This window comes from Xenopus laevis, chromosome 5L, assembly GCF_017654675.1.
Source record: "Xenopus laevis strain J_2021 chromosome 5L, Xenopus_laevis_v10.1, whole genome shotgun sequence".
Taxonomy (NCBI): Eukaryota; Metazoa; Chordata; class Amphibia; order Anura; family Pipidae; genus Xenopus; species Xenopus laevis.
In genome coordinates, this window is record NC_054379.1 from 149,797,698 (window position 1) to 149,809,831 (window position 12,134).

The 12,134-nt window shown below is 40.6% G+C and overlaps 1 protein-coding gene across 1 annotated transcript in view; it reads right to left on the reverse strand.

The window, feature by feature from the left end:
• The window catches only part of rock2.L (Rho-associated, coiled-coil containing protein kinase 2 L homeolog), a gene marked incomplete at its 5' end in the record, with an annotated part of 71,959 nt that overhangs the window by 15,090 nt on the left and 44,735 nt on the right, over positions 1-12,134 (reverse strand). The window contains 7 exon segments of the mRNA NM_001087476.1: positions 1,747-1,903; positions 2,593-2,772; positions 5,151-5,245; positions 5,400-5,493; positions 6,458-6,644; positions 10,816-10,919; positions 11,894-11,963. Coding sequence (NP_001080945.1) covers positions 1,747-1,903; positions 2,593-2,772; positions 5,151-5,245; positions 5,400-5,493; positions 6,458-6,644; positions 10,816-10,919; positions 11,894-11,963 — 887 coding nt within the window.

Below are 12,134 nucleotides of genomic sequence, written 5' to 3' on the forward strand. Positions count from 1 at the left end.
GCACACAATTTCCCTCCACCATTATTTATATGCTTATTTGTGAATTAACTGCCCCCAAGTGTAATTTATTGCATTTATACCGATAACGGACAGCCAAACCCAATTTGCCCCAGCTTCATGCACGGTCAGCAATCAAGCCAAGCTTCTGGGGTCCAATTTTAAGTGTTAATAAAGTGTCACTTCAGCATCACTCCTGGTGTTAAGTGGGGGCAGGAAATATCAAAGGGGTTATCACAAGCAGTGCAGAACACACTGGTGAACAGGGACGTCACCTTCACTATCATCACTACCATCACTATCAGGCTCAGTAACGACACAAGGGAAGGGCTCCTCATCTGAGTCAGAGTCAATGCCAGGGAGCAAGCGAGAACGCAAGGGCTTAGTGCCAATGGTAACAGAGGTAGAAGAACGCTGATAGGTAAAGGACATGGATTCCGTAGTACGGGACTGTGTGATGTGAACTGGAAACCCAGCACAGGATGGGAGGAAAGTGCAAAGGAGATGTTAAAATGTGCCAAAGTAAGGAATTCAACATAAAAAAAAACACAAAATGTTATTTGAACATGTGGTGGCGCCGACATCAGGCTTATAAAAGTAATTTATACTTTTGATGTTTATGATATGGAGGGCAGCCATGAAATAGGAAGGAGGCTGCATTTATGAGTATTACTTGTACTGTATGCCCAATGCCTGTCATGTTTGAGGCTGTAGCTTATTGCACACACAGAATGTTACTCTCTGCACTCTCTGGCTATGTATAATAACATCATTTTAATATTCTTCAGCCTTCAAACTTGAGGAAAAGTTGAAAGTGGCTGGTTATTTTTTTTAATTCCTGTATATTGGCGTGTTCGGTGGAGGAGTACTATCTAAATGAGCAGACAAACCCTGGCTCTCTTGTAGGAGTCACTACAGGACTTGAAGCATTTGAAACTTACAGGACTGTTAAAGGACATTTTTTTTGATTTACGGTTTAAACAACTTTCTCAAGTGTAAGCTGGGTTTACCTGGAAATCCCCCCCCCCCAAACACATTGTACATCCCTGAATAACATCTTTTTTTCTATTAGATTGGGGCCCCAGTCATCCTTTAATGTATAGGAACCTTTGAACTCTAACACCACATTGGATGGTTAAGGGTAGTGTCAGACGGGGAGATTAGTTGGCCAGCGACAAATCTTCTCTTCTTCGGGCGATTAATCTCCCCAAAATGCCTTCCCGTCTGCAAGAATATGAGTCGCTGGCGGGATGGCATACGAATCACTTCCGATTTCCAAAGTCGCCAGAAGATTCCTCGTGAGGCAACTTCGGAAGTGTATGCCATCCCGTCGGCAATTCGTATTCTTGCCGGTGGGAAGGCATTTGGGGAGATTAGTCGCCCGAAGTAGGGGAGATTTGTCGCTGGGGAACTAATTTCCCCATCTGCCAGCAACCTTAGACACAGGCCAATAATTATCCAATCAGATGGCCTTTGCTTGCTTCTGTATCTAAACTTGCATTGGCCTGGGTTCAGACACAGGGAGAGGATAACATTGAAAAATCCATTCTATGAGTCTGCACTTACGCCAACCCAAGCGCCTGAAAGTTTAGACACAGTAACAAGCATAGGCCAGAGGAGCAGCTGATTCTCAGTGTGTGTTTATACACAGACGAAGAATCAGCCTGTGAAGCATTGGCCTAATGCCAATCCTGATATAAAAGGATCCCCTTTGTCTGTTTTCTTCCATTTTGGTGGAAACAACATTACCTGGAAAGCCATCTTCAGCATCTGTGTCCCCGTGTCCACTGCCGATACTCGTGCTGTCGAGGCCGAGCATTTGCGACCGGAGCTGCTCGATGTCACTGTCTTTGCTATCTAGCGCCATCTGCAGTTCGATTCGGACTTGGTTCTCATCTGCTATTTGCTGTTGAGAAAACATATCAAAGTCATCACAATGTCCAGTAGTGTAGTCATAACAATGGATGTCCAGATTGTCATGGGAACAAATAGGCACCCATTTACATATCTACATAGACATAGCTACCTCTCTCTACTAATTAGAGCAGGGATCTCTAATTGGATGGAAACTATATAGTTAATATATATATATATATATATATTCTCCCCCAAATAGTTTGTCATTGTCATTAAAGTTGTTGCTTAACCTTAAAAAGGACTTTTAGTATGATGTAGAGAGTGATATTCTGAGACAATGTGCAATTGGTTTTCATTTTTTTTTTATTATTTGTGGTTTTTGAGTTATTTCGCTTTTTATTCGCTGCTCTCCAGTTTGCAATTTCAAACTACCCTAGCAACCATGCATTGATTTGATTAAAGAGACTGGAATAAGAACAGGGGAGGGACTGAATAGAAAGATGAGCAATAAAAAGTAACAATAACTATGAATGTGTAGCCTAACAGAGCACTTGTTTTTAGATGGGGTCAGTGACCCACATTTGAAAGCTGGAAAGAGTCAGAGGAAGAAGGCAAGTAATTAAAAACATATAAAAAAATAACTAACGAAAATCAGTTGAAAAGTTGCTTATAACTGGCCATTCTGTAGAATATTAACAATTAACTTAAAATCACCCCTATAAAGAAAAGGATTCTTACCGCCTGCATATCATTCATCTCCCTCTGGTACTTGATGACAAGCTGGGTGAATTTCTCACGCTCCGATTTCAAGTCAAGCTGCAGTTTGCGGTTCTCCTTTTCCTTCCTTCGTACATCTGTGTCCGGCCCTCTCTTGGTGGGTAACTTGCGGTTCATGATCTCCGCTAGCTTGTTCACAGCCTAAAAATGGCACAAAACACAGGTATCATGTCTCTATGTATAAAATAAGGAGGAGTCCTGTTAGCAGGTGCAACACAAAGTTTTATGCAAAATCAAAATAGGCAACATGAAGAAGAGAAATCATTTCACTGTTTTATAGTCTATCTTCAGGGGTGTAACTAAAGAGGAAGCAGACCCTGCAGCTGCAGGGGGCCCCAAGAAATATAGGGGCCCCATGAGGCCCTAATTCATTTACAGTTTCAATAAATATTGGTAAAACAAGCCAACCTCTAAACATTTTGGGGGCCTGAAATATAATTTGCTGTGGGGCCCAGTATTATCTAGTAACGCCACTGTCTATCTTCATTGTTGCGGTCAAAGTATTGTAGTTGAAGGCAGGACAAATCCAAGGCAGTAACTACAACTGCAAAGTGCTTTATTGGGGAAAATGCTCCACATAATGTTTCAAGCTAGGCCCTTTATCAAGTGTCACACTAGTTACTGCCTTGGATTTGTCCTGCATTCTACTACAATAAATTGATCATGTCATTTTGAGGTGTTGACACAGGACACCCTTGAACCCACCAAAAACAGCTAATGGTGAGCTACAGTTTACTCTAATTTTGTATCTTCATTGTTGGTCACAGTTCCCTGGATGGCACCAGTGCTCTCCCCAGAGGGTTTTAGCCGGGTGTTCTGCATGAGGGTATAGTGTTCCTTTAAGCAGCCATGCAGTCTCCTGTACTGTTCTTCAGACAAGCAGTGTACGGCGCTATCACTGGTGAGAGTGAGAGAACCAGTGATCTGTATCTGCTGTTTGCAGCCAGCTGAAGGTTGCTTGTCAGAAGAACAGTACAGGACACCTCATGGCTGCTTAAAGGGATACTGTCATGGGAAAACATGTTTTTTTTCAAAATGCATCAGTTATTTCTGCACTGAAATCTGTTTCTCAAAAGAGCAAACAGTTTTTTATATTTCATTTTGAAATCTGACGTGGGGCTAGACATATTGTCAGTTTCCCAGCTGCCCCCAGTCATGTGACTTGTGCTCTAATAAACTTCAGCCACTCTTTACTGCTACACTGCAAGTTGGAGTAATATCACATCCTCCCCCCCCCAGCAGCCTAACAACAGAACAATGGGAACGTAACCAGATAGCAGCTCCCTAACACAAGATAACAGCTCCCTGGTAGATATAAGAACAGCACTCAATAGTAAAAACCCATGTCCCACTGTGACACATTCAGTTACATTGAGTAGGAGAAACAACAGCCTGCCAGAAAGCAGTTCCATCCTAAAGTGCTGGCTCTTTGTGAAAGCACATGACCAGGCAAAATGACCTGAGATGCACCTACACACCAATATTACAACTAAAAAAAAAAACACTTGCTGGTTAAGGAATTACATTTTATATTGTAGAGTGAATTATTTGCAGTGTAAACAGTGTAATTTAGGGATAAAAACTACATCATAAAAATCACTACAGAATCCCTTTAATTATCTGTTTCACCACTCCTCCACAGGGAAGGGAGAGGGATGGGGCTTTCTCTGGCATATCAAACTCAGCACAGTGTCCAAATTAATACTTGCAGTGTGAATACAGTGTTTTCTCTAGGGCCAGATATGTCATTTTCTTTAAAATAGTGTTCATAAGTGTGACCCACGATACTGCAAGGTTTACTTTTACTTAGTAAATAATAATACTGCAATGCTGGGCATTATATAGTGAATAAAGTACCCCCTCTTGTAAAATATAAGGATATTATAAGTTACCGAGGAGTTGACCATGACCATATAAAAAATATATTTATTTATTTATAAATATACTTTTTTTCCAACCCGGCTACTTTTTCTTTCCACCCTACAGAAAAAAAATTCTGGGGAGAGCACTGGTCACTAGCATACATTACAACATGTTATAGCATAAAGTTTATACTTGCTGCAGGTCAGAGACAGTTCCCTGGCCTAAGTCACTACAGCAGACAGTTTATAATCACTCTTTAGTCACTCAGAATTCCCTTGCTTTATATAGTTAGTTCTAGACAAGGCAGTCTATGTACTGCGGGTCAGAAACCATTGCTTGTGCTTGAGAAGATAGGCTATACTGACTTCTGGTTGGACACAGCTCCCAGGCCCTAATTCGCTCATGAGGCAAATCGGAAATCGAAGCACCGTGAGTGCATTGGCGCGGGCGTTTTATCATTATAGCAGGCAGCTTGGGGAGATTGTCGCCCCGCGGAAGAGGCGATTAGTCGTCAGGCGACTCCGAATCTGCTTGTGTGCTTAAACCCTTAGACTTTGTTCATAAACACAGTTTATGTCAGTGCTGCTTTCGGGACCCTTTTACCTCCTGGACACTCCTAGCAGTCACAGGGTCTTCTTCCCTGCTTTGTCATTTACCTGTGTCTTCAGAGTCCTCTCAGTCAACAGCTGCTTCTCAAACTGTGTCTTGATGGTAACAACGCTGTTTTCTTCCTCTTTCAGCCTCTGAATTTCTGTATGGAAAGACAATAACACGTCTACTACGTAAAACGGCGGCACAAATGTAAGGGTTACCAAAGTGGGAATGTTATTCCAGGTAATGTCTACATAAGTTTTGGAGCATTTAAAAAAAAAAAATCTCTTTTCTGCAATATGAGAGATACTCACGTTCATGGGCTTCTTTCAGCCTGTTATTTAAGTCCTCCTTCTCATTAGCCAAATTACCCACATCGATAGTCAGTGTTTTGTTAGTTTCCTCCAACTGCAGAAAGACAGACATGCTTACTATAAGGCGCCAAAATATTGCACTTCCTTCGCTGAGTTACTGCTCACATATTATCACTATATGTGATAATATGTTGCATGACTTTCTTAAAGGCGTTGTTCAACTTCCAAACTCTCTTTTTTCAGTTCAATTGTTTAAAAATTGTTCCCCAAAAATAAATACTTTATTTCAATTACTTCCCATTTCTTACTGTGTTTCCAAAATCTAAGTTTAAAGTTGAATGTCCCTTTCTCTGGTGTTCAGTTATTCAGGTGCAGATTCTGAACTGTTTCAATTTTGCAACATTTAGTTGATCCATTTCTCTGCAGTGTTAACTATTGTATCAATTCTAACAGCTGCCTTTAATGAAACTCAGGGATTGTGCTCAGCAGGTAAAAAGACATGTATCAACTAAATAGATTGATTTAAAACAGTTTACGGGGTCGGCGACCCACCCTCCCAGAGCTGCTTTAGAAGGTGAAAAAATTTAATTTTACACTTCAATATTAGAAACACCGTAACACATAGAAAATAGAAAGTAATTGGAAAAAACCTTTATTTCTGGTGAATGATCTGAAACCAACTGAACTGGAAAAAATGTTGGAAGATGAACAAACCCTTAAAGAGGCAGAGGCATAAAGTGGTGGCAATCCTGAAAGTTTAAGGACAGGCACCAGTCCTTACCTTAAAACAATCCCTCTCTGGGCCACGTCATCGTTATATTACTAAAACTGGTACTTGACGATATCCCTTAAATAAAACTGCAATTATGACATATAATGGATTGTATTCTGTGATACACTATTTTGCTGCTCACCAGAAAACTGGACACTGACAGCAATAACAAACCAGATCTTTGCAAGAAAGCCAAGTAAATCCAATGTGCCTCTCTGCATGCTGAATAGCTATAGAGTTTGCAGGATAAGCCTGCCAGCAGTAAAGCTAAACCCTCTCTACGTACAGAAGTAATTGTAGCGTATTTTTCAGCCAGTTCCTGCTTGTGCCGCGCCATCATCTCCTTTATCTCTAGTTCCTTCATGATCTTCTCTTTCTCCAGGTCGGAGTACTGTTCCTCAGCGATGGAACGTGCCAGCTGCTCGGAGTCGGCCTTGGTCAATGTGATCTCCAGCTGAGCCGCCAGTGAGTCTCTGTTAAAGGGAAATAATGATGATGTCTACAGAATGATTTCATTGTTTTTTTACAGGGCCCTAACTGTATCATGCATCAGCAGTAACTGGTTCCTATAATCAGAAGATTTAAGCCAATTACAGTCATATAAAAAAGTTTGGGAACCCCTCTTAATTCTTTGTAGTTTTGCTTATCATTGTCTGAGCTTTCAAAGTAGCAACTTCCTTTTAATATATAACATGCCTTATGGAAACAGTAGTATTCCAGCAGTGACAAAGTTTATTGGATTAACAGAAATAAGCAATATGCATCATAACAAAATTAGACAGATGCATAAATTTGGGCACCCCAAAAGAGATTATATCAATACTTAGTTGAGCCTCCTCTTGCAAATGCAACAGCCACTAGACGCCTCCTATTGCCTTTAATGAGTGTCTGGATTCTGGATGGCGGCATTTTTGACCATTCGATCATACAAAATCTCTCCAGTTCAGTTAAATTTGATGGCTGCCGAGCATGGACAGTCTGCTTCAAATCATTCCATAGATTTTTGATGATATTCTAGTCGGGGGGATTGTTACAGCCATTCCAGAATATTGTACTTCTCCCTCTGCATAAATGCCTTTTTAGATTTCCAAGTGTGTTTAGGGTCATTGTCTTGTTGGAATATCCAACCCCTGTGTAGCTTCAACTTTGTGCCTGATGCTTGAACATTATACTGAAGAATTTGTTGATATTGGGTTGAATTCCTCCGACCCTCGTCTTTAACAAGGGCCCCAGTCCCTGAACTAGACACACAGCCCCACAGCATGATGGAACCTCCACCAAATTTGACAGTAGGTAGCAGGTGTTTTTCTTGGAATGTGGTGTTCTTCTTCCGCCATGCAAATCGCTTTTTGTTATAACCAAATAAATCGATTTTTGTCTTATCAGTCCAAAGCACTTTGTTCCAAAATGACTGGTTTGTCTAAATGAGCTTTTGCATACAACAACTGACTCTGTTTGTGGCGTGAGTGTAGAAAGGGCTTCTTTCTCATCACCCTGTCATACAGATGTTCTTTGTGCAAATTGCGCTGAATTGTAGAACAATGTACAGATACACATCTGCAGCAAGATGGTCTTTGGAGGTGATCTTTGGGTTGTCTGTAACCATTCTCACATATGCCGCTCCTGTATTTTTCTTGGCCTGCCAGAACTGGGTTATACAGCAACTGTGCCTTCCATTTCCTGATTAAATTCCTTACAGTTGAAACTGACAGTTTAAACCTCTGACATAGCTTTTTGTAGCCTTCCCCAAAACCATGATACTGAACAATCTTTGTTTTCAGATCTTTTGAGAGTTGCTTTGAGGATCCCATGCTGTCACTCTTCAGAGGAGCACAACTTGCAATTGGCCACCTTAAATACCTTTTCTCAAGATTGGACACACCTGCCTATGAAGTTCAAGGCTTAAAGAGCTAATCCAACCAGTAATCAGCATTGAGCAGTTACATGCATTCAAATTAGCAAAATTACAAGGGTACATAAATTTTTGCACAGCAAGTTTTTCACATTTGATTTTATTTCAAACAACTGAATACTAAACATCTTTGTTCAGAAAGCACCTCAGTACTCAGATGTTCCTGGGAAATTAAAGACATACCACTGTTATCCTTTTTGTTAAAAGTGGAGTAAACTATTATGCAGACTGAGAGGGGTTCCTTTTTTCCTTGGTCTGATGTTCTTCTGGTTAGAAATAAAATCAGAAACCGTTCTCAAATCTTTCCTAACCAGAAGAACATCAGAGCAGCCTCTTTCTTTCAACTTACTTGACTACTTGATGGTCAGACTGGTCAAAAAATGAGGATATATTGGTTTGGTAGGTAGCACCATCAATTGGTAGAGATTTGAAACAAGAAGGTGGTGTGCAAGGTCAATGGTAATAATTAATAGCATAGAAAAAAGAGGAAAAAGTATGACCCATATGGTTGCACCTTCCCACCTCCATTAGCTGAGTTCCCAAAGCAAGAAAGTAAAACGTAACTTTTATTGATCACATTCTAAAATTAATATGAAACGAAATAAACAAAGTGTGTATTAAAATCAAGGTTAGGTGAGGAAGCTGAAATAGACTCGTGGTCAGTAGCTTGTAAACGGTGATTGAAAGTGGGAATAGTGTGGGTTTTTGAACACCAATAATGGCAATTTGCCCACACCTATCCCCACAGTATTGGAATGCTGGTGGTCCACTGTGTATATATGGAGTGGGTGTAATACAGGGTAAGGTTGGTACTGAGAATATGAGCCAGAAATGATTTATGGGCCCAAGTCGCGTCTAATTGGGGCAGTCTGTAATCACTTGAACACTATTAGGGACGAATGTCGTGAGCAATAGTCTATGTGAAGACAGAGGAATTCGTCATGTTTAGACTCACACAACGTCCTTAAAAGCTAATACCATTTCTAGCTGAGCGGCGAGCAGATCTGCCAAATTGCATGTGCTGTCTGCTATATTATTCCGCCAGAATTAGCTACACATGGATGCTTAGAATGCGGATTAGACAGTTGCCTACTTTCGCCGTTCAATACGCCTGCCTGCGTCGGCGAGGGAAGAGCAGGTCTCTATATTAGACTTAGCTGCCGGCTTGACCCCGCACCGCCCTTACTTAGTGATTCTATGAGACTGCTAGACAGAAAGTGTCCAACACACGGAGCGCTATGCGCCGTGTTAGCGTACGGTACAGCCCAGACCACCCTTCCGTTTTAGCCACCAGTTTTCCCGTGCACCGTCCCTGCCTAACAATTAAAAAAGAAATTCAAGGAGCGCCTGACGCGCGTTTCGCTTGCTGAGCTGCAAGCTTTGTCAAAGGCTAATTTTTGGCGCTGAATCAGTGCAGGTTTAAGTAGGGAGGTGAATACCTCTCAAAATTTGAATGAGCCAATCACGACACAGGAGGTGGAGCTATACATTACCCAATGCATCAGCCCAATACCTCCACAGGGCAAACTGTAGTTAGTGTCATTGGCAACAATAGTACAAGTATATTAGAATAAAAAAGTATAATTGTTGTTTTAGCAACATTTGTGGAAACAGCTGAACATATGTTACAAAAAGCAACAATATATATGGAAAAATCCCCACATTATAATACAATTGTAATTAGAAATTAAATATATATGGAGATGCAGGGTGTAAGCATAACATGGCACAAAGTATAGTTAAATGAAAATATTCATGGTAATGCTTTCGTTGAGACCTTGCGGACTTAAGGTGTTTAGTAGAAAGATTAATTCACTTTCCTTGGAGAGAAGCGATGTCTCTAAGTCGCCTCCTCGGATCCCTAAATTAATGTTAAATAGACCAACCGCTTGTAGTCAGCTAGAAATGGTATTAGCTCTTAAGGACGTTGTGTGAGTCTAAACATGACGAATTCCTCTGTCTTCACATAGACTATTGCTCACGACATTCGTCCCTAATAGTGTTCAAGTGATTACAGACTGCCCCAATTAGACGCGACTTGGGCCCATAAATCATTTCTGGCTCATATTCTCAGTACCAACCTTACCCTGTATTACACCCACTCCATATATACACAGTGGACCACCAGCATTCCAATACTGTGGGGATAGGTGTGGGCAAATTGCCATTATTGGTGTTCAAAAACCCACACTATTCCCACTTTCAATCACCGTTTACAAGCTACTGACCACGAGTCTATTTCAGCTTCCTCACCTAACCTTGATTTTAATACACACTTTGTTTATTTCGTTTCATATTAATTTTAGAATGTGATCAATAAAAGTTACGTTTTACTTTCTTGCTTTGGGAACTCAGCTAATGGAGGTGGGAAGGTGCAACCATATGGGTCATACTTTTTCCTCTTTTTTCTATGCTATTGGTCAAAAAATGACCAGCAGGTGGTGCTGTTGTAACAAAATTAATTGATGTTAACAGTACACGTATCCTTTAATATCTTGGAATTTAAAAAATAAATAAATAATGAATGTACATTGCAAAAGTTCTTAAATAGCACCCTCATCAATTTTACATTCACATATTTTTAAGGTTTACTTATACTTTAAGCCTCCAACAAATTAAAATGGAAAAAGCTTGATCTTACTGTTGCTGCTCTGTGGACAACAGGGTCCTTTCGAAGCCACAATGTGCTGTGTTTTCAAACCTAAGCACAAAAGATTTCTTCCATTACTCACCTCTCATCCTGGAGTTCTTGGACCTTCTGCTGCACTTCTTTGTACATCTTGCCCTTGTCCTCACACTCCTCTTTCAACTCCCGTACCTGGGTCTTATACAGTGTCTATAAAGGGGGAAGCATGACAGCATGTGACTTTTCCCGTTTAGATATATTAAGGATCCAAGAAATCTTAAAACTGCAATTTCACTGAGCTATTTATTCAAAAACTACTCTTAAAGGAGAACTAAACCCTAAAAATGAATGTGGCTAAAATGCCATATTTTATATACTGAACTTGTTCCACCAGCCTAAAGTTTCAGCTTGTCAATAGCAGCAATGATCCAGGACTTCAAACTTGTCACAGGGGGTCACCATCTTGGAAAGTGTCTGTGACACTCACATGCTCAGTGGGCTCTGAGCAGCTGTTGAGAAGCTAAGCTAAGGGGTCATCACTAATTATCCAGCAGAAAATAAGGTTGGTTTGTAATATAAGATGATGCTACAGGGCTGATTATTAAATTCTGATGTTAATTGCACTGGTTTCTGTGCTGCCATGTAGTAATTATCTGTATTAATTACTAATCAGCCTCATATTGTGACATTTCTATTCTATGTGTACTGTATATTGTGAGTGGGTCCCTAAGCTCAGTAAGTGACAGCAGCACAGAGCATGTGCAGTGAATCAGCAGAAAAGAAGATGGGGAGCTACTGGGGCATCTTCGGAGACACAGATCTTTACTACTAAAGGGCTGTGGTTGCCTTGGGCTGGAAGCCAAAAACATAATGTACAACATTTCTAAGCTACTTCTTTATTTAGGCTTTAGTTCCCATTTAAGGCTGAAAACAGAAACATGGCTACAGGGGAATCATTATCAACACCAGCTTTAACCTGCAGCTGATGCTGTATCTGGAAATATACAGTTGGCTATAAACTAGAACTAAGGGAATGCATTGATAACTATCCAGAACACTGTGAGATGCAGTGGAGTTTGGGATTAAGTGCTAATTATACTTGTCCACAGAGGCCAATAATTATAAATGGTAGAAAATGTTCTATGTATGCAGCAGACAGAAAAAATGGTTCTGTTTATACGTACTGAGAAATACTGCTCAGCCTCCAACTGGTCTTGAAGCTCCTTCATCTGTCCATCCGCATCTACTCTTTCTCTGCACAATAACAAACAGGACACTATATGGATACAGTACAATTGCACATAGTGTTAGTGCTGTGTGTGAGTGCAAGCCAAATGCTGGAACCAAACTACTCATTTCAGTCCAACCCATGTTGTTTGAATGTCTCTAAAATGTTCCTTAGCTTAAAACAAAACGTGATGTTAC